The 26,984-nt window shown below is 32.4% G+C and overlaps 2 protein-coding genes and 1 long non-coding RNA gene across 3 annotated transcripts; 2 read left to right on the top strand and 1 right to left on the bottom strand.

The window, feature by feature from the left end:
* The first annotated feature begins 14,278 nt into the window (after positions 1 to 14,278).
* Positions 14,279 to 18,839, top strand: LOC134232584 (uncharacterized). Its single transcript, XR_009984806.1, has 3 exons — positions 14,279 to 14,572; positions 16,209 to 16,302; positions 18,635 to 18,839. It is a non-coding gene; the product is annotated as an uncharacterized LOC134232584 (long non-coding RNA).
* Positions 18,840 to 19,194: 355 nt separating this feature from the next.
* LOC134232582 (uncharacterized) lies at positions 19,195 to 19,911 on the top strand. The gene has a single exon (XM_062714568.1). It carries the CDS (start codon positions 19,195 to 19,197, stop codon positions 19,909 to 19,911), a length of 717 nt encoding a protein of 238 aa, XP_062570552.1.
* A 1,882-nt stretch (positions 19,912 to 21,793) lies between these two features.
* LOC134232581 (uncharacterized) lies at positions 21,794 to 26,537 on the bottom strand. Its single transcript, XM_062714567.1, has 2 exons — positions 26,366 to 26,537; positions 21,794 to 22,188 (listed from the first exon to the last, which is right to left on the bottom strand). The coding sequence occupies exons 1-2, from the start codon at positions 26,523 to 26,525 to the stop codon at positions 21,794 to 21,796; spliced, it is 555 nt and encodes a 184-aa protein (XP_062570551.1). The 5' UTR covers positions 26,526 to 26,537.
* Between the last annotated feature and the right edge of the window lie 447 nt (positions 26,538 to 26,984).

Below are 26,984 nucleotides of genomic sequence, written 5' to 3'. Positions count from 1 at the left end.
ATGCAATTTATAATTTACAAGTTATTATTTATACATCATTTTTTTAGTCAGCATAGTCAGTGTTGATTATGCACGGTTTTCTGCTACAAAAAGTGAATGAATAGAAACTGACTAATTGATATGACTGGGTATAAAATGCAGAAGTTCAAAACAGTAAGTACTTAACACTGCAAAACTAATACAAAAATATACCAGGGCGTAATGTGTGAGCAGACAGCACCAACAAATGTAATAGATGTCTTATTTGGATTAAACTTAGATCGTATGAGCAAATCAAGTTGTATGAGGGATGGGTGAATTACTGGCTCTGGTATCGTATAGCATCTTTTGCTTGAGGTTTTGGCCGATCATATATCACTATACAAATATGTATTTCCCTTACATAAATTAATGAAACTTGTCGAATCTGGATGTTGTATATTCCGAAATATTGTCTAATAAAATTCAATGCAAAATTAAGGTTCCTTAATAGTGTACCCTTATCCAGTCGGTTTCTTTGAAACCTCCCATTTAGGTTCCTTGTGAATCAATTCCTGTCCTGAATGTCCCCTAATTGAGTCGGTTTCTTTGAACCCTCCCTTTAAGGTTCCTTGTGAATTCATTATTTTTCTGTATGTCCCCTAATCCAGTCGCTTCTTTGAACCCTCCCCTTTAGGTTCCTTGTGAATTCATTATTTTCCTGAATGTCCCCATATCCAGTCGTTTCTTTGAACTCTCCACTTTAGGTTCCTTGTGAATCCATGCATGTCTTTTCTGAATGTCCCCTAATGCAGTCGGTTTCTTTGAACCTTACCCCTCTAGGACCCTTGTGTATTCATTCTTTTCCTGTATGCACTCTTATTTCTTTGAACCCTCCACCTTTATGATTTGTACTAGTTTTAAAGGCTTTTAATGTACCTGTTTTAAATTTTACAGGTGTTGTGTTCCTGTTAAGGGCGGCATGTCAAATATGTACCAATGTGAAGTTTGTCATAAGGAAAATGACATACAACGGTTGTTAAGGCCATGCACTCACAGGATTTGTGAGGATTGTTCTTCTTCAATCGAAGTGGTAAATGTATGTCCAATATGCAGTGAAACAGTAACAGATTTCAGAACACTTCATTTATATGACGGTGGTAAGATTTCTTTTTGTTTTGCTTTAAATTTCCGAATGGTTTTTAATGTGGTAGCGAATCATTGTTAATAAATGTGATTATTAACAGACTGATGTTAATTTTTATTATGCTTCGTCAAAAATAGATGATTCAAAATATGCTAATAATCTAGTGAAAGTGTGACGAAAGACGTTTTTCTCTTTTTTTCCCAGATATTCCAAGATGGCAATCCAGAATTAAAATACTTTTATTTGTTATCTGCATGATCGTTCTCATTCCTGTCGAAGTTTCAACGGGGCTTGTGCGTGCTGGTTTGTCACCACTTTTTAGTGTTTTGCTGTCAATATTGATGGAAATCTTATGCATCTCTTCTATGATCTTGACAACGCCCATTAAATGTATTTGTAGGCTAATAACCGAAGTGGTGATTTCTGAACTTTACAACCTCATTGGAAGCTTATTTCAAAATCTTCTTGCTATTTGTCGATGCCTCTTTAACTTTTTGATTAGTTTTTATGTAGAGCTCAAAGTTTGTTTGCAAGAAAATAGTTGGTATTTTTTGCTTTTTCAAACAATTCTTATAGGGTTAATGATTCTACTTCAAATGTCCCTAACTAGAGTTGAAGTTCTTAGAGAAGTTCGACAGATGCCTTGGGCAAATAGAATTGAAAGACTGTGCAAAGATGATATTAAAAGGAAATACAGACTTCTACAAAATTGGTTTAAAACAGATGTAAGAAAATTGTATCTACATGCAATTGAAGTGTTCTCCGGAAACAATAAGCGTTCTATCAGATATTTCAGAAAGCAGGAATAGTATGGGTTTTAAACTTGTAATTTGTATTTGTTTTTCAAATACCAATATAATAATGTTTTTTGATGTGTGATAAATTATGTATTGATGTGAAGTGAATTTTAGTATATCACTGGTACATGTAGCCTTTAAAAATGAATAAAGCTTAATGAAGCTTAAGATACTTGCTGTACACATTTGAACTATTTGACATGTCCAATATGCTTTTTTGAGAGTCAAATTGTGAATTCAATACATGTACATAGCTTTTTGAATTGTCGTATACAATTGTTAAGCAATAAATTAGAAAAATCATTTTATTTTTTTAGTTAAATTTGAACAAAAATGTTTAAGATGGCACTTAAACTATGACAAGAAAATATACCGGATATCATTGTTCTATTCGAATTACCAAGAAATGATTTTTGCAGTTTTATATCTTAAATTTGGTTAAATATATTTACCAAACTTGAAGATATTAGAATATCACTCTACTTTTTTACATATGTAATATTCCTTAAGCTTTGGAAAATTATTATTTAAAAGAGCCAAAGAGGCATAGTTGGCCGGCTCAAGTGTTTAATGGAAATCACCTTATCCATTTATATATATTTTTCTTCAGTTCAAGATTAAGCATTTAGCATTTAAATTAAATTTATGCTTCTTAGTTCACCTTCTAAACGACTAAAATTGGGTTTTGTTTGTTTTCTGTTAGTTTCCTTAAAAGAGGAAAAAACAAATAACATCATTTAGAGCAATTATCTTGTGCTTTGATATCTAGGAAAGGGACAAGTTTATTAAAAGTTCTCAGAGGCTTAAATGAAAATTTACCGTGAAATATTATGAAATGTTTAGAAACGATATTCAAAGCAGAATTCCACTATTTTAATTTTTTTTTCAAAGTATTCACTATGGTAGTTCTAATTTTCGTCAAAGTTTTTACTTGAAAGTTTCAATGTTGTCACTAAAGTATATCAAAAAAGTTGTCACTATAGTAAAGAAGACTATAAAAGTTTCATAGAAATAGAACCACATCTATTAAACAAAAAATAGTACAAAGGTGTCTGCATAAGGTATTGGCAAAAATATGCATGATTTTCCCCTTTCATTAAAGACAAATGAAAAGAACTAACAGAACAAAAACATAAAAGAGGTATACCCCTGTTAAAATTCCACATTTGGGATTCTGGTAATCCTACAATAAAGCTGGTGTGCACACTCTGGAAGTGATTTTCAATTTAGGTTCATTGTGATACATTGAATAGAAGAAAAATGTTGTTGTTGATTCATTAAATGTTGTCAATTTTTCTTAATGTTAGTTAAAGTCCATAGAAAACGAAATAAAATTGTTGAAAGACAATCACATACAATTAATATATCTGAGTTTCATTTTATAAATACTTAAATGTGATATCAAAAAATCCTACTTTTTTAACATTTATTAGCTCAGCTGCAGCGAAGGCTGAAGTGAGCTTTTCTGATCACATTTTGTTCAGCGTCCGTTTTTTTGTCTAGCTGTCCGTCTGTCTCTAAACTTTTCATATTTCTGACTTCTAAAGAATCACAGTGCCAATTTTAACCAAACCTGCAACAGAGTATCCATGGGTGACGGAGATTCAAGAACACCCTCTTTCAAAGGGAGATAATTAGGAATTAGTGAAAAAGTAACTAATCTTTCAAAAACGTCTTTACAAGAACCACTGGGCCAAGAAAGATTAAACCCATGTGGAAGCATACTCAGCTAGTGTAGATTCAAGTTTTTTTTTTTTCAAATCATGAACCCCAGGGATTGGGTGGGGCATGACGGAGGATCAAAGTTGTACATAGAAATTTAAAAATTTCTTTTTAATTTTCTTCTCCAAAACTATTGGGCTAGGGAAGATGAAACTCATATGGATTCATCCTCGGGTGGTGTAAATTCAAGTTTGTTCAAATCATGACCCCCGAGGCTAGCCAGGATTGGGCCAAAATGAACATTAAAATTTGATATTGGAATACATGGGGAAATCCTTTAAAACTCTTCTCCTAACGAACAGCAAATCCTTGATTGGTCATATTTATATGGAAGCAACCTTTGGTAGTGTAGATTCAAGTTTGTTTAAATTTTTACCCAAGGGGTGGGGTGTGGTCACAGTGGGGGATCAGAGTTTATCTAAAAATATTTAAGAAATTATTGTTAAAAATTTTCTCAAGATAAGCAAAGCCATGATTGATTATATTTACATGGAAGCATCCTCATTTTGTGTAGATTCAAATTTGTTCGAATTATGACCCCAGGGGTAGGTGAGGTCACAGTGGGTGATCAAAGTTTATCTAAAAATATTTAAGAAATTATTGTTAAAAATTTTCTCAAGATCAGCAAAGCCATGATTGATTATATTTATATGGAAGCATCCTCATTTTGTTTAGATTCAAATTTGTTCGAATTATGACCCCAGGGGTAGGTGAGGTCACAGTGGGTGATCAAAGTTTAACATAAGAATACACCCGAAAATTCTTTAAGGTCTTCTTTCTTTGAACAGCAAAGCTATGATTGGTTATAACTTAATGGAAACATCCTCAGGTAGTGTTGATTTAAGATCACTCAATTCACTACCCCACGGTGTAAGGTGAACCACAATAGTGGATTTAACATAGGAATACAGAAAAAAAATTGAAGAACAGAAAGGCTATGATAATTCATATTGATATGGAGGCATATTTCGGTGCTTTTAAATCAGATTGGTTCAAATGAGGCCACAGAGGTAGTGCTGGGCCACAAGAGAGTCAAATGTTTGCAAATGAAGGAAAAGGAAAACAATCTACTGTTCAAGAACAGCAAAGCCATTTGTTATATTGATATGGAAGCATGATCAGGTAATTCAAATTTCAACACCCCCTATTCCATGTAAACTCTTCAAAACTGAACTGATTTTTGCCTTATTTCTAGCAAATGTGCTCAGCTGAGCGATGTGGCCCATGGGCCTCTTGTTTTGTGTTTGTGAGGAGTGATTGAATAGAGTGTAACAAGAGGCCCAGGGGCCACAGCGCTCACCTGATCACATCGTGCTTGAATTTAACCCATCCCCCAGGCATTCATCATTTGAACAAACAAGAATTTACACTACCTGAGGATGATTCCATATAAAAAACACTAATCATAGCTTTGAAGTACTTGAAAAGAAGATTTTAAAAGGTTTCCTCATATATCCCTATGTAAAACTTGAATCTACACTACCCGAGGATGATTCCACGAGTTTTACCTTTCCTGGCCCAGTGGTTCTTGAAAAGAAGATTTTTAAAGATTTTTCTTATATATTTCTATGTAAAACTTGGGTCGGCCATTTTGGCACCACCCTAGCCCGGGGGGTCATCATTTGAACAAATTTGAATCTACACTACCTGAGGATGATTCCAAATGAGTTTCACCTTTCCTGGCCCAGTGGTTTTGGAGAAGAAGATTTTTAAATATTTTTCCTATATATTCCTATGTAAATCTTGGATCGGCTATTTTGGCTCCACCCTTGCCCCGGGGGTCATGATTTGAACAAACTTGAATCAACACTAACTGAGGATGATTCCAATGAGTTTTATCTTTCCTGGCCCAGTGGTACTGGAGAAGAAGATTTTTAAAATATGTTTCCTTAATATTCCTATGTAAAATTTGGGTCGGCCATTTTGGCCCCACCCTTGCCCCTGGGGTCATGGTTTGAACAAACTTGAATCTACACTACCTGAGGATGATTCCACATGAGTTTCATTTTTCCCTGCCCAGTGGTTCTTGAGAAGAAGATTTTTAAAGATTTTCCTTGATATTCCTATGTAAAACTTGGGTCGGCCATTTTGGCCCCAACCTTGCCCCGGGTTCATGATTTGATCAAACTTGAATCTACACTACCTGAGGATTATTCCAGATGAGTTTCATCTTTTCTGGCCCAATGGTTCTGGAGAAGATTTTTAAAGATGTTTCTTTAATATTCCTATGTAAAACTTGAGTCGGCCATTTTGGCCCCACCCTTGCCCCTGGGGTCATGATTTAAACAAACTTTAATCTACACTACCTGTGGATGATTCCACATGAGTTTCATCTTTCCTGGCCCAGTGGTTCTTGAGAAGAAGATTTTTTTAAAAAAAAGTCATTAATTTTTCTCTAATTCATAATTATCTCCCTTGGAAAAGGGCGTGGCCCTTCATTTGAACAAACTTGATTCCCTTTTACCCAAGGATACTTTGTGCCAAGTTTGGTTGAAATTGGCCCAGTGGTTCTTGAGAAGAAGATGAAAATGTGAAAAGTTAACGACGACAACGACACGACGACGACAACAAACAACGGACATATTTTGATCAGAAAAGCTCACTTGAGCCTTGGGCTCAGGTGAGCTAAAAAATGTTGAAAAGTTGTGTGTATTGATGATATTGACTTTCGACAAATTCAGTGATTTTTTTTTGATTTTTCCAAACGTTCTATGGTAATAATCTACATCCGAGGATTTACACCGTGTTTAGAAAACTCATATGCTGTTGCGTCGTACATCTTAAGTTTTTACTTTAGAGCGCATTTAACAAATATTCCACCTTACAGCATGAGCAGTTAATATTTTGTAATGAGATTTAGGTTCGGTAGGGCATTTACTGATTAAATTTATCTTTAGAAGGCTCACTATTAGTATGAATTTGTTTCCATAAAGAATTAAAACAATTTATTCTTAAATACAATTATATGAATGCTATGATATAATGACTATATATTTACAAATCTTGACTGCAAGAAATATACAATATTGTTTTATTACATTTGGTTTGTCATATCTTTAATACTTATAATGACTACAGATTACTCCGTGGTCTAGATCAGTAAATAGAATTCACGGCGAATGTTATCAATCAAAACGGTATGTTACTTCACCTAAGCACCTAATTCTACGCAGCTAGGATAAGGCTGTCTGTAAAATACCAAACTGTTCAAACTGTAAAGTAACTTCTCTGAACTACTAGATATGACGTCATAATAGAATATGACTGTGTACTTGAGCTGACATGATGGGGAAAGTGTCATAATTATTACATGGCATGTAGATTTTATTTCGGGGACTTGTTGTTTAATTCAGGTGTAAGGATTGGTTTTTAAGCTCGAAAGTGCTGTAATGATTTTAAACATTTGGAATTTATATATCCCTATTCCATTTGCTTGTCCGTTATGCACGTTTTCAAACAGTAGCAAAATTTATGTTTAAAACTCTCCCTTTACACGTTCGTAGACAGAGTTAGAATTTATGAATGGTGTTTATATTGGAATGGCAAAAGTGATAAAACAAGGACAAATTGAAGATATTCTGTGTGAATTTACAAGAGAAGTATGTCCTCTAACTGAATTTTGCTGGTGAATTGTGTTGTGTACTTTATCCATTTTTGTATAAATCGCGATAAAGTGTGGAAAATACCCCTTCTTATGTTTGTAAGTTGAATTTCTTGTAAAATATTTTCTAAACGAGTAAAAATTAAACTTGTCCCTGCACTTTCTATGTACCAGAGATTACGATGAACTGATCTATGTAACAAACCTTGCACAATATTTTTGTTTTGTAATTGTGCCGAAGCGATTTTTCTGCAACAATTACGAATATAATAAATCTCTGTCACACGATCAACACAGTCATGTGACTTCACAAAAATGTTTTAAAATAAAACATGATCAAACTATTATCTTAAGTTGACTGCAATTTGCAACAAGGATTACATATCAAAATTATAATCTAGCACAAAACAAAATATATATTTTCAAGGCATTTCTAGCCTTCGGACGGGCGTATCATAACTGCGTAGCTCTGATGTTTCAAGGGGGATTTTTGTCTTGTCTAGTTTAACGATTATGAACGAACAAGATTCAATTTTGACTATTTTGGCGTTAGCTGTGAATTTCTGAAAAAACTGAAACTGCTTAGTTTTAATTGAAAATGCATTAAATATCACTTACATCTTTGGTGATTGCGTATCTATAAAAATATCGTAATTTTCTGGCTCGTAAATGCATAATTAGTCACGAAATGCGTCAATATCCTCATATTCTGAAAACGGCCATTTTTTAAAGATTTTTTTAATATTTAGTATAGAGCGCAGCCTCATATCTAAAATATGCAACAAGTAAAACATAAAACTGTCTCTGAGGATTAAAAGACATGTTTTATTTTTTAGATCAGAGAGTGTGCTGATACTATTTTTCTTCATTGAAAGTACTCAGACATACCTATTTACCTTAAAATTCAAGAACATTGCCAATATAAAAAGCCAGTTCTCCAAGACCTGGACCTTTAGGAGAAATTTTTTAATAGGAAATGAAAGCACCAGTCTCTTTTTTATTTTATTGCTTCGAATGGAGCAGCAAGTGTTAATCAACCAATTTGTATATCTACAGGGCCATTTTATGCATAACATGAACCGAGCGCTTTTTTCTAATCTTAGCCTTATAAATTCTATGTTATGTTTTTTTTTTTTACAAAACAACTAACATTCTAATGTAAATCTGGTCGCGTAATTTTTTCATGTTAGCTCTAAGTCGACAGTTTTTCAACATGCAAAAAAAATTATATGAAATCGTCTGTCTTTAAGGTTTCGGTTTATAGTATGCACGGAAAGTTAATTGATATATTTTTAATTGGACTTCTTAAATATTCAAATACATGATTTGTATATTCAAAACCATTTGAAATGGCAGAAACCACATTTAAAACAATACAGAGCAAACATGGACCTGTTCAAAATCAGAGGTGGAATCGGGTACCATTGAAAGGTGAACATCCCCTGCCTACCGCCGTGTGTTCCTTGTCATGATCTGGAAATAACTGAAAAATCAATCAACAATTTAGTTTATAAATAATAGTCTTGCAATGAATAGTACTAATCTTAGACATTGTGAAATTAATCACCTTTGAAAAGTTCTGTGAGACTTATCACGTTGGACTATTACCTTTTATGAATGCAATGAAAGCCTTTAATGAAAACTTCAAAGGGCCTCGGTGATTATTTATACTTTAAATTAATTTACATGTATAATGATTGCGTCAATGTCAACGAAGTACCCTATGGCAGCACTCAAAGTGTTAAGGAACGCGACATGTCCTGATTTGTTGTCAAAACAACTTCGAACGGGTAATCTGATATTAATATAAGGATAAATTAAAAAGATATGATCAAATGTATAATTCTAAGCATGCACTAAACACACAGACAATATGAATGGATTTATATGTCTGAGCATTATGTCTTTAAATAGTCTCTAAATACGTTCATCTTTTGGTATTTTTTATTCTAAAAATGCATAAAAAAGATTGGCAGATGTGATACATGTATTCTGTTATACCTCTATTATCACTTTGGTTGTAAATGATGCGAATATTAGATTTCAAAATTGTTACGTTATTTCTTAACTGTCTATGCGGTTCAAAATTCTACATTGTACCTACCTGTAATCATCCGTATAAATCTATAGAAGGTTTGCCTCTTAAATTCACAGTATTTTTAAACCTTGAAAGCAGAGTCTATTTGAAAAATATTACTCATGAAAAGAAGATTTTTCTACTTGCCATCCCCTGGGTTAACAAAGGACAACAACTTTATCTCTCAATTATTTGTTTTGTAAATCCTACGTAAGGACCGGTGTCAAAACATCTATATATATATATATATATATATATATATATATATATATATATATATATATATATATATATATATATATATATATATATATATATATATATATATATATATATATATATATATATCAAAAAATACCACAAAAAACACTAAGGTAGTCCGATCCTCATCAGGTTTATAAAATTAGCAGTTAAGTAATCCAAAATACTCTTAAAAGTATGTCTGAATTCACAAAGTTATGTGAATTTATCCACCATATTTCTTTAAATATGAAAATTAAAATTAATCATATTATTATATAGGGAAAATTGTCAACATTTTTTTTGCAGAAACGGCGAATAGGATTATCAGCAATGCATTTTCTAATTGCAAATGGTTCATAAATTTTTATTTTGGTTAAAAAACGATAGGTAACCAGGTATTCAGGTAATCTTGTTTCTCTAAAACTATATTAATTATTCTTTCTTTAATTTTATAGGGTACAAATGTAAGCTTTTATAAAACCTTTTCTAAGACTTCCAAAATCCTTAAATCTTATAAAGATGAATAAAATTTAAAAAATGTTGCATGAAAAAATTTCATTTTCAAGCTTCATTTTGATTAAATATTTATTTCTGGCTGAGGATCGGATATCCGTAAGTACAAAAGAATTTTTTTTATTAAATGTATTGGATTTTCAAAACAAATAGTTTTGTAAACACAATACGTCTTTGCATGACCATTCAAGATGACAAAAACGCCATTGTCTACGTGTTTTGACAAATGTGGTACAAGCATCGAAAAAATGCATAAGGTAAACTACTTCTCTTATTGAGTATCTGCTCCAACAAAGACTGATTCAATCCAAATCGACTAAAGAATTTAAAATGAATCAATGAACACAAAGACGGCAATTCAAGTTGTAGAACAATATCAATTGGCCCAATCTTCCATCGAGGACTGTTTACAAAACTTTTGTATGAATTTCGTTTCGCCTCAACAAAAATAAAAATTGTAGTCTTAGATATCATCATATCGACCGTTATACCCAACACACTTCAACTGCTTTGTAAGTTAAGGACAGCAACATTTGCACCATTGAAAGAAATATTTTTCTTTTGTCTGGCTTTGGTCAAAACTTGAATTGGATTTGCATTTTCATTCAGTAACCCCACAACCATCCCAATCTCCTAACACTACCAAACAGCACAACCCTCACATTCGCACACATCCTCATACTCTCTCTCTCGTTCTGTCTCTCTCTGTCTCTCTCTCTCTCTCTCTCTCTCTCTCACCAACACATCCTCCCAATCCCTTTCACAAACTTGCACTCTTGCATACTCTATCACACATAGTTACACACTATTTATTATTTCTTTTAAATTTCATCCATTTGCACAGTAAACAATGTAAAATATTTATTTTTCAATTACAAAGTAATTCGCAAACCTTTTGGTGTTCTGACAATGCCCTTAAATGACCTTGATATCCAATTTCCAACTTGCACCGTCTACTAATTGTTCCAAGATATGAAACTGATAATATCAAGACATGCTCTACAAATAAAACATCGAATAACATTCAGCGATTAATATCGCTCATATCGCCAATTAGTAACCCATTGTCTTGTTGTCCATACCAAGTAAAGCCGACTTCCTGTTATTTTAATTTGAGGAGCAATCTTAAACTTATTGTGTAATACCTAGTACTTAATGCCGTAACTATATATGAAGCAAAAAAACATGCATTTTAAAATTGATCTTACTTGATCTTAGTTGATTCGATACGCAAAGAGCATGCTCTACGTATGAACAATTTCTTAAACGAGGTATTGATATTATCATTCTACACATTATATCAAGATATTGAGCCTGAACAGACATGCGCTCGGTGACTTCCACTCAAAATATCGACGTAACATATTCATTTTTCTGTAAAAATCATGGAAATTTTAAATTGAGATCATTTTTGTGACGTCATTTTTAACATATGACGTCATTGCGTATGAAAATATTCAGTGCTTTGAAGTCAGCATTATCCCCCTGTTTTAGAACGTAATTGAATATTTCTCCGTCAAGTTTGATTTTTTTTTTGGGGGGGGGGGAGATATTGGTTATTACCGAATAAAGTCCTTTGTATTCTATTTTTAGCGAAATGTCATTTTAGAGATTTTAAAAAAATCACTTAAGAAGCTTTTACAAATAAAGCGAAATTAATTTAAGCGATATTCAGTTTAGGCGATCTCATCACCCTCGCTGAAAATGCCAAAATTAAATCCTTGCTAAAAATTCTGCTTATACAGTGTTAAAGATACACAAACATTCAAATATGTAAGGGGTTTTGTTTCAAATGTCTTCATTTCACCATCTCTTTTATTTCTGAAACAAATAGTCCATGGTTTTTTGTTTTTATTTGTTTTTGTTTTTTCTTAAAGTAGGGTCATTCAATTTTAATTGTTTTTTCGGTCTTTGTAATAAGCAAAAGTTTCGAGTCGCATTTTCTTCCCAATTCAATTGACTATAATATTTTTGCTTAATAACACATGTACAGTATATGCATTGTTGACAGATTTGTCAGTGCCAAATGTCTCTAAATTCTTAAATATGAAAAACGCTTTCAGTTTTAAATCAGTTACTGTAACTTTTTTTTTTCTCTTTTATTGATAACAAACAATGATATAAATAACAATACATTACACATTGACATTCGATGATTCTTTTCACATAGAACAAAGAAAAAAGAAAAGTTATAAATAACACAGATAAACTACATTACACATTGACATTTGATGATTCTTTTCATATATAATAAAGAAGAAAGAAAAGTTATAAATAACACAGATAAACTACATTACACATTGATATTTGATGATTCTTTTCATATATAATAAAGAAGAAAGAAAAGCTATAAATAACACACAGATAAACATCATACATTGATATTTGATGATTCTTTTCACATAGAAAGAGGAAAAAAAAGATGTAATAAATTTAAGACAATAATAACAATGATAATTATACTAATAATGATGATAATAATAGATAGGAGACGCTAGCTTGTATAATGGAATTATAAAGAATACAGTATGCTCCTATGTTAGCATGATAGGCCACCTTCTACACTTTCAAGAGTCCATAATGCCCTCATGCTAACACGCAGACTCCACAACTGGTTTTGTGGACCTGCTGGTAACATATATTTACATTTACAAATTAATACAAACTTTTTTCAGCAATTTGTGAATCTGTACATTGTCATATGAAAATTCTGCAATATACTGATATGTATTTAAAGATGATTTAACAAAATTAAACAGGGAATCTTTGTTACAAGTTGTATCTGTCAATCTACACTTCATCTTATATTTAAAAGTTTTTAAGGCAATGTAAGATATCAATGTATTCATGCCGTTGGTAAAATCTGTGTTTTCATAAAAACCTATTACAATATGCTTCCAACTTATTTTGAAACCTAAAATGGTACTTATTCTATGCCATATAAAATTTGAGTCATTACAGTTAAATAAAAGGTGTATTATATTTTCAATATCTCCACAGTAAGCACAAAATGTTTGCACATTTGGATTCCACTTGCTCACACTCAGGTTATTGTTTAATAATTTATGAAATAATTTATAATTAAATTCTGCTATATGCTTATCAGACATTTTTGAGATTTTCACATGATAAATGGAAGCCCATAGATACCTGGGAGTATAACAGTATACAGTTACTGTAACTAATACCGGCTAGGATGATTTAAACAATCAATCAAAATTACATTGAAAAAGGAATGCAAAATAATATTTTAAAAAATCCTGTTAAAAAGAAAAAACTGAGAAAAGCATGTCAGAGAGCGGACACATGTACGTAGTCAATTCAATCATACTACATGTATGACCAGTTAAAAGGTCAGGACAAAGGTAACAACAGGATTTATAATTATGTTTAAATGTGAAAAAGTCATACCTATGGAAATAATTGCTAATAAACATATTGTTTGAAAATATATACTGCATCTGTTTCGAAAATATAAAAATAACTAATATTTTTACAGGAAAAGAGACTAGAAATGAACAAATACACACAGAATATGAAGGGATTCAGCGAAAAAGAAGATTATTTCATGGACTATGTAAAGAAAACTTAATTTAGTGTTTTTTCCTAACAAATAACGTTAATTATAATTATTATGATATAATTTTGATATTTGTCTGTTGGTCAATTCTAAAATGATTTCAAAATAAGATTTGCTATAAAAAAAATGAAATCAACTTTTAAAAAAATAAAGCAAAAAATCTCACTGAACTGAGAAAAATTAAATGGAAGACCAAAAAGCTACAGTGCCACCCATTGAAAAAAAGGGTTTATTAATTGCAAATCATAAAGTTTGCTGCTCCATAAAGTTTTGCCGTTTATCGTAAAATCATCGAAAATGTTCCATTCTTACTACTGGTTTTCAACAGAAAAAAATTGTTAAAGTCATTCTGTCCAAAAAACATATTCTTCAGATCTAATGTTGGTATTTAAAGGATACTTGAATTTCTCATTGACACTATCTAATGTGACTGTTTACTACTTTGATACTGTACAGTCATGTAAGTGGTTGATGTATAAGGCATAAATTTTCACACATTTCGACATTAGATGGAAGTTTTTCCTAACAGATTTTGTTTAAACTTCATCATTTGTAATTCATTATTTTAAGTATTTTAAATCAATTCATGCAAAATGTCTGTATCTTTTTATTCCAAGGGGGTGGAAGATGATGAAGATTATGAACAGGTAAAAGGTTTGAAATTTCTTCCTACATATGAACGACTCAAGAATTGAAACACACAAAATAATCTTTTCACTTTTCATGAACGTTAGTCTCTCTTTCTTAAAGCTACAGGTGCAGTCAAGAGAAACACGAAACATCGATCAAATGGACTTCTATGGAGGCATCATTCAACGAGAGACTCCAAAGAGGTCCATGAAGCGTGTTCTGGTGGTACTTTTGATCATAATTCTTCTCCTCGGACTTGTCGCAACGAGTGTATTACTTTTTCTTGAGAAAACAAAAATCAATGGTAATTCATTCTACCGCTTTATATTTAAAATGCCTTGGAGGAAAAGAGTTTGCACTAACGGGGTTACCTTCTTTTTCTTAAAAGTATTATTATCCAAGATGAATTCATATTTAAGTCAAGTATTGCCGATCTAACATTTGAATATCATTTGAATAATTTTAACAAAGCAAGTTACAAAAGTAGTACTGACTACTGTTTTATTTTACTGGATGGACCATGGCTGATGAAAAAAGGAGCAAAGGCGTCAGTATACTGCCTTTCCATGGCATCCCTAAAACATGTCAATCTTAGAACAATATTTGACCAGTCCATATTAGAATGTGCAATTTAAAGTTTAAGTCTTATAACCTTACTGGAGCTTGTACGCCCAATATCCACCACAGTAACTGTAGAGTATATACATTTGTTACCAGTAGGCATGTGACAAAATTTTATAATTGCAAAATGTAATTTTGAATACTAGTATACACAAGAGTGACAGAAATATTATCTCTCCTTGGTTGAAATAATATCAAATTTTGTGGGCAATTAAATATATTGATTGATTGCAGAATTGTTTAACGTTCCTCTCGAGAATTTTTTCACTCTTATGGAGACCTATACTCGGCACTCGGGGACACTGAGCAGGGAGGGGTATTTTTCGAGCCAGCACCTATTGCGACACGGGACCTCGGTTTATACGGCCTCAACGTCTCACACTGGGATTCGAACATGCGACATATGGATTGTCTTTTACTTTGCGAATCTAGTGCAGACATTGTAACCACTGCGCCACGACCAAAATAATCAAAATCAACAAAGCACTAGCTATTTCATATATAACTTTTTTTTTATCAAAATATTCATGAAAAATCATTTTCTTAGCGAATACAAAATTCTGTAAGACAGATGTAAAATGCCTGCTAGAAGCAGTAATTTATCTTGAGGGCATACAGTACTAGTGGTTGATTGATTGATTGTATATTGTTTAACGTCCCTCTCGAGAATTTTTCACTCATATGGAGACGTCACCGTTTGCCGGTGAAGGGCTTCAAATTTAGACCTATACTCAGCACTCAGTGCCATTGAGCAGTGAGGGTTCTTTATCGTGCCAGCGCCTACCGTGACACGGGACCTATGTTTTTAAGGTTATATCCGAAAGACCCGTGACTTTCACTTCTGATGCCGAGCGCTTGGCGACGGAACAGTCACTACCTGTTTTTACGTCTTAGCTTTGACTCGGCGCCGGGAACGAGAATCGAACTCGGGCCTCCCGATCACGAAGCGAACGCTCTACCACTAAGCTACCGTGAACGGTCTACAATACTAGTGTAACGTTGCCATTAGTATAAATGTACTTCTTTTTAAAAATTGCCATAGCATAAGCAACAATTGATCTTGAGGGATTGCTTCTGTGCTACCTGTCAACCGAAATGTCCACTACATGAAATGTGTTCAATAATATCGAAACAAAAGATTCAAACATATCACATTACTTACACCTTCAGATTGTTTATGATTTTATCATACATTTCAAAGATGTGTGTGTTTAATTATTTTTACATCTTTTACAGCTGAAATGCAATGTCTATATTTATTTTTTAAAAATGTACGTAAGAAAAAACACATATATCAATATTTTATTTTCCATGTGCAGAGAAGCCACTACCAACACCTTTGGCGATAACTTGTCAGCAACCCCTGCAAAAACCAAATATCCAAATCAACAGATAATGGAAATGCAGATTTAGGTAAAGATGCTATTACAGACTCTGAGACGTGCTACTACCCCACACGCTCGCTGCACGAACGGTACACGAACGCTACACGGTTTGCACGAAACGCTGCACGGTTTACACGAAACTCTACACGGTTTACACGAAACGCTTTGCACAAAAGGCTGTACGGTTTACACGAAAGGCTGCACGAAACGTTACTCACACGCTTTGTACACGATTCTCGCACATTTTAGCCTCGGTTTGGATTTTCTACTCGGAATATCTCTGGCATTATTACGGTTTTATCATTAATTAAATGGAAATCTTTCACAAAGCCACATTTAGCAGCTGTTTAAATTAAATATCAGTATACTAGTATTATATAAACCAATAGAAATATTTAATACTCGGACAGTTGTAATTAATTAATAAATAATTGTCATTTCGTATTTATTTATTTATTTATCCAACTGTTTAAAAACGAAATGCCGATATGAATGACTGTTTAATAAAATACAATTTTTATATATTAGTCATTCATTTCAATGTAATATTTTTACGAGTATAATTTAATAGATTAAACACAAATTCGATTTCTTACTGCAGGAAAATGAACTCATTGATTTTAAATAATATTGATTATATTGTGTTTGATTTCCGTAGACGGATTAATTATTTTTCTTGATTTTGATTTAGTAATAAAATTTGCCTATATATTCTACTAACGATTATTGATACATTTCTAAAGATTTTTTTTTTATCTTACGTATTACTAAGCATTATCCATAGGAGGGAAACCGGTAAAGGGGGAGGGGGGGTTAAATGTGATGTCTTAATATATTCTTATTCAATTTCTCTTTTTACATGAAGCTTATCAAATAACATCAGTATACCCATCATACTGTAAAATCCTTCATTTCTAAACCCGACTAAACGTATGTATATATATGTACATTAATTAATAGTCGCGGCATTTGACTATACATTGTGCATACAATGTAGATCGATCTTTACGATTATTTATAAAACAAGTAATATACAATTATTCATGATTCAATCTTAAGCTTTTCTTACATGATATTCATGAAAAGACTACCAAATCAGTTCTGTTTATTTTACTGTTTACGGCTAGAATATCAGATTTACAGATAAAAGATGAAATCCGCTGATTAATATACGTTGTACCCATTAAATATTTAAAGAACCATTTTATTTTTAAAAAATAAAATCTAGTTGTGATTTTCAGGTGTCATTAATCCGTGAATAACATGTACATATAGCAAAACAGGTTTTCTTTTGCCATGCACTCGGAGCCCGTGATCGCTGTTGTGAATGACCTTGATCACAGTTGAAAGGCGGAAAGAAGATTCCAATATATTTGTAAGGGGTATATCTGCGCACATATTAAACAAAGGATTTAAAAAATATATAAAATTAAGCAATTAGTTAAACTAACATTAGATTGAAAATTACAACAAAAAACGTGAGTCTGTACTAGTAATTTAATTAACCCCCCCCCCCTTTTCTAAACACGTGGTCGTCAGTGCATGTGAATTAAAATTATCATCCATTTATTTGACAAAAATGAGCAACACATTTAAAGGTATTAAAAGGTATTAAATGACACATCGTTTCAAAACTTTCTTTCACGTACTTTAAATGTAAAGACAAGAGCAGAGTCACGATATATTTTGCTTTACATTAAGAAAAAATAATACAGGTATTTCTTTCTTTAAGAAAAAATATTTAAGAAGCCATGATCGCGTGGATACTATAATATTGAATTCAATGCCCTTAAAATTGTTGTACATATTTATTAATTTGAACACATTTTCTTTAGAAGGAAAAGAAAACAAATATTAAAATATATGTCATACATTACCGTGTAATTTCATTTTGTTGTTCCGCTTTTTTTTACTCTTAAAATATCACAAGCATACCTAATTCAATAGTAAAATACTAATACAATTTAACATCCTGACCCATCGATAGCCATATTTAAAGTGAAATGACTTCCGAATGAATCTTAAACGATTCTTGCACGAAAGTTGCACGTTTCTCACACGGATCTTACACGAAAGTTGCACGTTTCTCACAAGCTTCTCGCACGCTCGCTGCACGGTTTGCACGAAACGCTTTGGAGCTTACACGAAACGCTGCACGGTTTACACGAAACGCTACACGGTTTGCACGAAAGGCTGCACGGTTTACACGAAACGGTACACGGTTTGCACGAAACGGAAAGCGCACGAAAGTCACACGCTTTTTTGGGGTAGTAGCACGTCTCAGGGTCTGTAAGTACCGCATGTTAATTTACAAATAAATTCCTTTTGTCTATATTACTAAAAGCAAAAATCTCTTGCAGGGAGCAGAGGGCGAAGTTTTCTGGTCAGCTTTATCCAAAATCACAACGATGGAAATACAACAAACCGAACAATTATTGTATCATCAAAAACTGATTTCAACGTAACAATTTCACTGCCAGAGAGTCAAAGTTCAAATCTGATATCCATTTCAAACCATATAAGTAGAACAGCAACATTCAAGAAGTTAAATGTTCACTACTCTCTGGTTCCTTCCTATTCTACTATTGGATCTAAAGGTATTATCATAAACACGTCTGTGGCGACATCTGTTTTTTCCTTGTACGAATATCGTGTGTCATCAGACACGACAACAGTGTTTCCCACGGACAAGCTTTCTACAAACTATGTCATATCAACAGCGACACCCTCTAGTAATTATTTAGGCAGTGGAAGTCATTTCACAGTTGCTTCAATGAAAGACAATACGCATGTCAGCATAAAGTTTGCAGCTGATCATGACACAAAAATACTGCTTCAGGGAAGAAGTTATGGGAGAGGGGACACATTTAAGATCATTTTAAACAGGTATCAAACGTTTCAAATCGGACATAATGCTGATATGACGGGAACTACGATTAGTTCTTCCAATCCGGTTGCAGTCTTTGCAGGAAATAGGTGTAATACTGTTGGGTATCGTGGATACTGCAGTATGCTTATGGAGATGGTTCCACCAACAGAACAATTAGACAATGTATTCATCGTACCCCCAAATATTCACAGATTCCAATCGCATATACGCATTGCGTCGACATTGAAAACTAATATTAATTTTACCACCAAAGAAACCACGACGAGGACACTTCTTTTGAAAAATCGGTTTGCGGAATTCCTTGTTCGTGAACATGAAATAGGTGTTATATTTTCTACCAAACCTGTGTCAGTAAACAGTATTGCAGTGTCTTCAACCGAGGCTAAAATATATGGCGATTCATACATGGTTACAATTCCTGGAATTAATCAGTATCTCAGCACATACACCAATTTCGTGCCTGGTGGATTTAATTTTAGTTTCGCTACTTTTATGATAAAAAACGATTCTCTTAGAAATCTTCAAATCAATAGAACAAATATCAACGTAGATAGGTGTCTTTTTAACTCCTCTGTTTCAGTTGGAATGGATCTTTACAGCGTATGTACCATAAGTGTTCCAAGTGGAGTTATTAATGCACAGACCTCTGATGGGTCTCGGTTTGGTTTAATTGTTACTGGACAACGCAAACACGATGGTCATGGCTACACTGGAAACGCACTTTCAACCTCCACCTGTGAGACATAAGAACATGATTACAAATTGCCGAATTAATGAGTAATTTCCGATTGAAACTGAACGCTGTGAAGAAGAATACAGTTTTAAAAAATAAAAGATCATTGTTAAGACGATATGTCAATGCACTGGCTTAAGACTTCATCAGACTTATGGAAACAAGAACTGAAAAAAAGAAAAGTCTTGTGATAGTAAGGCAACCTTCACAAACATTATCGGACAACATATATATAGACAACAGATTATTTGTAATGCTGCGTAACATACGAGTGTTTTTGAAAGTCCGAAGACCATGTCAAACATCGCTATACATGTACTATTCAAGAAAAAAATAACGAGGTTCTTTAAAAATACACCTTTTTAACATTTTGTAGTATGATCCAAGACCAACGCACTCATTAAAGATGTTTCTCTCTCATTTGAAACAAATTTTGTTAACATTTGTACCGAGGACAAAATTTTATTTTTCAATCTTTATGCCTTCACAGAATAAATAATTTTGACTCGCCTTACCTCCTACCAACTTTTGATAGAGTTCGATATTTTTTTTCAGATATTTTGTTTCCTCGTTGGGTATACTCATCTGATAACTGAGGGTCTCTATCATCCAAATACTGCCTGTATATGTATCATTAACACACACATGCACGGCATGCTTTTAACATACTTCCTGCTTCTTACATGTACATTTTAAGAGTTTTTCTGTTTTATTTCTGACGTTTTTCATACTAATTGTCATCTCATAATTTATACACTGAATTGACGACGGATTTTTCCGTTATTTCTCGATCATGACAAGGAGCACACGGCGTTGTGACCTGTCAGCAGGGGATGCTCACTTCTCCATGGCACCTGATCCCACATCTGATGTTTTGGAGGTCCGTGTTTGCTCTGCTCCTATTTTGTATTGTTTTATGGACTTTGATATTGAATTTTGTTCGTGATCTCCACATATCCTCCTCTTAAGAGTCCAACACAAAATCGTTCACTAATACTCCATGGCATTCTTTGTTTTGCCTTTTCAATGCAGATTGCCTTTCTTCTAGAATTGATTTCTTTACAACAAAGCAAAATTTAAAGCAATAATTTTTGGAAAATGATACAATGTACAATATTTAACTTTAAAGTCTAAGGTTTTCCAGTTTTGTAACATTACATAGGGGATATGACAACGGACACTATTTATTGTTTTGATTTTAAAATACTAATTTTGATCTGCTCTGAGTTTCGATGTTTGCCTTTTCATAATCTAATAATCTTTAAATAAATCATGGTATTTATAAAATGTTTATACACGTACAAGTCATTCAAACTAATTGTTTAAATATATCTGCAAATTCTGGATATAATATGAATTTTAATTAAATAGTTATATGCAGGTATAGTCTACGAACTTTCCTAACATTCCTCGTATAATTTGAATGTAATAATTTTATTATCATTTGTATGGAACACTGAATACTTGTATGTGTGCAATTAATAGTACTAGTTTTGTTATCAGCTTATTATCAAAAATGTTAGCTAACCTCTTAAATTCATTTCTTTTTAATTGCTTCTTTATTCTATTAGCTGTGCATGGAAATTAAAGAAAACTGATATAAAAGAATGCACAAGTCATTTCAATTTTGTATTTAATCCTCGAACTTTACATTGAATTCATCTTCAATGAAATTATTGATCGTGCTTATAGATAATTAAAAAGAGATCAAACTTACAATTATTTGATTTTATTAAAATTGTTTTGTTTTTTCCCTGAAATACATATATGCAATAATTTTCTTGTTTCCCATCTTTCCTGCATGTTTCAAGGAGTGTAAATAAAAGGATTTATCAATTTCGTTCTAAGTTTTTATTTGGGTTTCAATCATATTTCTTATTTGGAGCAGATTTTCATTTACAATTTATAACCCATAAAATATGAATTAGCCCTGTGCAGATAAATATTCTTCCCGGATACATTTTTAGTTGAGACCTTGTTTCCGGTCTTCAGTGCAACTACCATATGTCCACAAGTAGTCATCCAGGTACTAGCCTGATGATCAATTGTTGCACGAGAATATTCTTTTGCTTCGACATATCCAGAAATATAGGCAGTATATCCTTTCTTTGTCAAATAGCACCAGCTAAAGGAATAGATGCCGGCCTCTTTAGCAGTGAAAACTCCAGTGTCTCTGTCATAGCCTTTTCCGACATTCAATTCAACAATTCCATATTTCACAATAGCCCCATTGGCAAGAGCATTTATACTGCTTGTCAGCACTGCGTAGAAAGCGATCGTTTGTTTCTGATCTGTAAATGTACAAAATGGAAAATATGATATGTATAGCATAAATGTATATGAATGTTTAAGGAGTATAATAAATTAAGAAGAAACGATTTAAACCAATATTATATCCTACATGAATAATGCTATGTAATCAAAAGACATAAACTGGTACGTACGTACTTCAGTTATTTATCCCTGTTAAAGTAATCTATTAATAGACATTTAGTACAGATGAGATGATAGATTTGTAAAAGCTGGTTAAAAATGAACGACGAAGTTACCTTATTATTTGTTTTCAGGAAAGAAGATAGGTGCATTATAGCATATCAGCATTGTTCCGCAGATTAGGAATAAACCAAATCAAATATGAAATATGAAATTCGTTTTACCCTTTTTTAATTCCCCCCTAAAGGCACATTACCCGTACATAAGGGTAGCAATGAAATAACATAAAATATATAGAGAATATCTATATTGTGTAATTTGATATTTGCTTTATCCAACCAGTTGGAATAGAGTATATTCTCGAGGGTTGCCGAACGAATATTCACCATTTCAACAAGTTGGATAACGTTAAAATCAAATCACACAGTTAGAGATGTACTATTTATACATACGAGTTTTATTTAGTTTTTTTTAACTTTGAGATATCCCCTGTGAAACTATATAAATGAGTTTGAACTGATGACGCATAAATTGATGACGTCGCAATGCTGATTTGACATGAAGGGAAGAATATCATGTGAAAAATATAAGATCTTTGTTATCTGTCTCTTTAAAACAGATGTGTGACGATCATGAAGTTGGAGGCTCATTTCAAACTATTGTTTGCAAGTTTTAAAGTTGTAAGGACCGAGGAATCATGAATTTTATTCCGATTCATTTTTGAACAGTGGAAGTGCAAAGGGTGATAGGCTAATGCACACGGTTGATCCGGATCTGTGGTAAGTTACACATACATTACTATAAGGCATACATAATATATAATACATAATATAAGTAAGAAAGCATTTTTGAAATTGTCAAGGGAATTTTGAATTAACACATAAATGCTTGGCACTTAATACGTCTCTCTTAAAAAATTCCGGGGGGGGGGGTTGATCTATCTTTACAGTAACCGGTATGGATACGTTGTTAAAACTATGCACTTCTTTGAAGTATACGAGTTTTTTTTCCTGCTTTTAAGAAAACTATTGCTTATTATCATTTATTTAAATGACAAGTCTGAAGAATTTTTACAAATGAAATTTTTGATAGATTTGAATCTTGAAGCGACGTGGAGGGATCGTGTCAAAACCGGAAGTGCTATTGATAAAGCACCTACCCGAGGATAAAGCGTTTATCTCACGGATAGTATCATCCACACATACGAGATAAAACTTTCTATATGTCTCAGTTTATAAACTCAACGAATAAATTGGCTACTTCGAAAATTTTTGTTTTTCAGTTAACATCTATATATATATCACTGTAAAAAATGCGCTTAGAAAATAAACACTTCCGTTACGTGTTTTGACCTAAACATGTACAAGATTGTTTTTAACGGCTAAACACTTAAGTCTAAACGTGTGTTATATCCAAATGATTTTAGATTCAACACATGTTTAGATATAAGTGTTTAGAATTTGAACACTTTTCTGTGAAGTGCAGAGTTATCTTCCCGGAAATGACGCATATAAATTCGAATGATAAATAGAGCGGTTATCGAAACAAAGAAAATCCCAAATGTAAGCTAAAGACGATGGATTAAAGGAAGAGAATGCTGATCAAAGTGATAATCATGAAGAGATTGTGATATATGCATTTAAAATGTAACATTACTACGATAAAAGGTATGTTTCCTATTATTTTTATTTTACATAAATTGACCACGATGGGCTACGTAAATAGACATGCAGTTACACATGTAGATGTAAATCAAGATTCCCTTCGGTTATACTTTGCATTCCTGAAATCTGGAAAGAAGTACATTATATAGAATGTCATTAATCTGTTAATAATTGTCTATATCGGTATCAGTACTATATAGTGGTTAAATGAGGTTCAATAAAAGTAGCACAATAATAGCTTAGTCAGTAGTCTATCAAACATGTGAAAAATTTCATACAACTCCAGCCAGTGAGGAGCATATTTTAATAAAATTTAAATTTCTTTCTTACAGGATATGGTCCACATCGAACTTAAAATCAAAAATACACGTATCAGAGGAACTGCTGCCTTCTCCAAGTCCACAATGACATGCCATCGTTCTTACATTTTTCAGCACTCCTTACTTTCTAGAGGAAACTGAATTTTATGAAGTCTGTTGTTCGTTATAGTTTTGAACAACCCAAAAACATTCTTAAAGTATGGAAGTGGATTACTTACTGACGGTCATGGATGAAAACAAATTATGCGTATGTTGCTCGGTGCAAGATTTGCTGGAAGTTAAACTTGATACAAACATGGGTAATAACTGCTTGCTAAGCTGATTACAATTAAAACCAGAGTGTGAAAATATATATTTAAACATATATGTATATTTCATTCAAAATTCTTTATAATAAATCCATGTTTGAATGTTCATTAAATAAAATTTAAAATGTGAACAATTGTTATATTTTCAATTTTCTTGCAGGAAGACAATGAAAACATCCAAGTGTTTAATTTGTAAACATGTATCATAATATGTTTTGTAAAGTGTTTAAAGTTTAAACATGTAAGTGTTTAGGCTCTAAACACTTTCCGTTACACGTAATGAAATTCAATGTGTTTAGAATTTCAATGCATAAAAAAAGTGTGACAAGAATGTGCTTAGGAAAGTGTCTATCATCTAAACACATTTTTTACAATGTAGCAATTTTTTTTTACATGTATGTATGACTTGCTTTTTGTGTTTGTTTATTTGGTTTTTCTTTAAATATGTATTTGTGTCGTTTTTTATGTATTATTTTCACAAAAAATCAAAGTGAATGAGCTCAAAATGCTACATACTAACAAAGTAAACAATGGCAATTTTTCTTCTACGATCTCAGTAAATCCTTTTGTATGTAAAGAATGCCTTATAATGCCTAGAGTACATTAGAAATATATGAAATAACTAGGGATGTCAACGAATATTCGAGTACTCGACTATCGTTCGATCATACCGACTATCGACTAAAATTTCTTTAGTCGGTTATTCGTTAAAAATGTGTTTCATGAAAGTAATGGAGTTTTATGAAGAGAGTTACTTTTACAATTGACGACTGACTTTTACAATTTAAACATAGACAAACTCAAATCACTCAAATGTAAAAGTCAGCTGTAAAATGTAAAAGTAAGTCTCTTCATAAAACTCCAATATTGAATTCAAGGCAATAAACTTATATTTGCCCATTTCATTTATTTACAGATCAATATTTTCATATGTAAAAATCAAGGGTACGGTATAACTGTTCAAAGGGAATTATTTGTACGTCGATGTATTTTCGGCAAACATATCTTCAAAATACATGTAAATTGGGGTCAGTTATAAGAGTAATTAAACCGTGTTTTCTTTTATTTCATGCAATCATTGATTGTTTGCACAAAATTTCATAATTAAAATTTATCCCAAGCTATCTATCTCTTTGTTTTTATAAGAGACATACTTTAATTGTTTACCTGTAAAAGGTCATTGACGGACATGTAAAAATTGGCTTCAATTATGGGGTACATGTACTACCGTTATGTAAAGAAAGGGCAAATCAAGCTATGGGTATCTGCATTTAGATAAAATGTGCAGCTAATATACCAATTTTGAAATTAAATACATTGGATACATATTTATGGACACTTTTTATTGTACTACGTACGTGTTTACAATTCAGAAATTCGTTGTATAATGGTGAAAGCGTAGGTTAAATATTGTAAACTAGTCTGTAAAAGACAAACAGTGAAGATGATGTGAAAAAATAATTAAAATTAAACGAATATTCGACTATCGTTCGACTAACGCATCCGACTATTCGACTAAGATGCCCGAGTAAAATTGACATCCCTAGAAATAACTCAATGATATTCGAGCTAAGGATGCTGAACATTAAGAAATCGGTGGGCGATTTGATAAAAGAGACAATAAGACATAAATTTTCTATTATCATATCCATTTTTACAATTTGATGATATTATTCCTCGGGAAAGTTCATCCAAAGAATACATGCTTACATGAAAAGTAAATAAAGTTATTGTTATATTTACCATTCACAAGGTTCTTTGTACATTTTGGTTCCCAATCCATTTCACGACAAGTTGTTTTGCAGTCCCTTATATGGTTTAAATATTCTTTAGAATTAAGCATACTGTTACATGTAGTGATGTAGGCAAGCCAGGCTAGAACTCCTACAAATGCAGCCTTCATCTTTGTGGTAAATGTTACCTTTTAAGAATATGGTTAAATTACACATTATAAATATAGCGTAATTCTCGTGTAAATGTTTAAGATGTGTAAATGTTGAAAGAAAACAAAGTGATTTGTAATACCAATATTATAATACAAGGATTCAATAGTACTTACATAAACTTTTGAAAATGCTGTGAAAGGTACTTTGTAATTTATTTTTCTTGCCTATATATATTGAAAATCAGCTATATATTTATCATTAAAATGATATTTGATATATCCGAAACCTGAAACAATGTAGGTAAATGTAGAATTAATGCACGCAATGTACATATACAAATAATTTTTATCTTGGTATAACAGTCATTATTTCCTATCTAGCTTGTAGTACAAGCTTTGATTGGTTACAAAGTCGGGTGAAAATTGCCGTAAACCCGGCTTGAGTGGGGGGTAAAAAAAACGTGACCTCACCACAGG

The sequence above is a fragment of the Saccostrea cucullata genome, unplaced genomic scaffold (genome assembly GCF_032062105.1).
Source record: "Saccostrea cucullata isolate Sc308-1 unplaced genomic scaffold, CSIRO_AGI_Scuc_v1 ctg4117, whole genome shotgun sequence".
Classification (NCBI taxonomy): Eukaryota; Metazoa; Mollusca; class Bivalvia; order Ostreida; family Ostreidae; genus Saccostrea; species Saccostrea cuccullata.
Note: the sequence above shows the minus strand (reverse complement) of the source record. Positions and strands in the feature narration are given on the sequence as shown.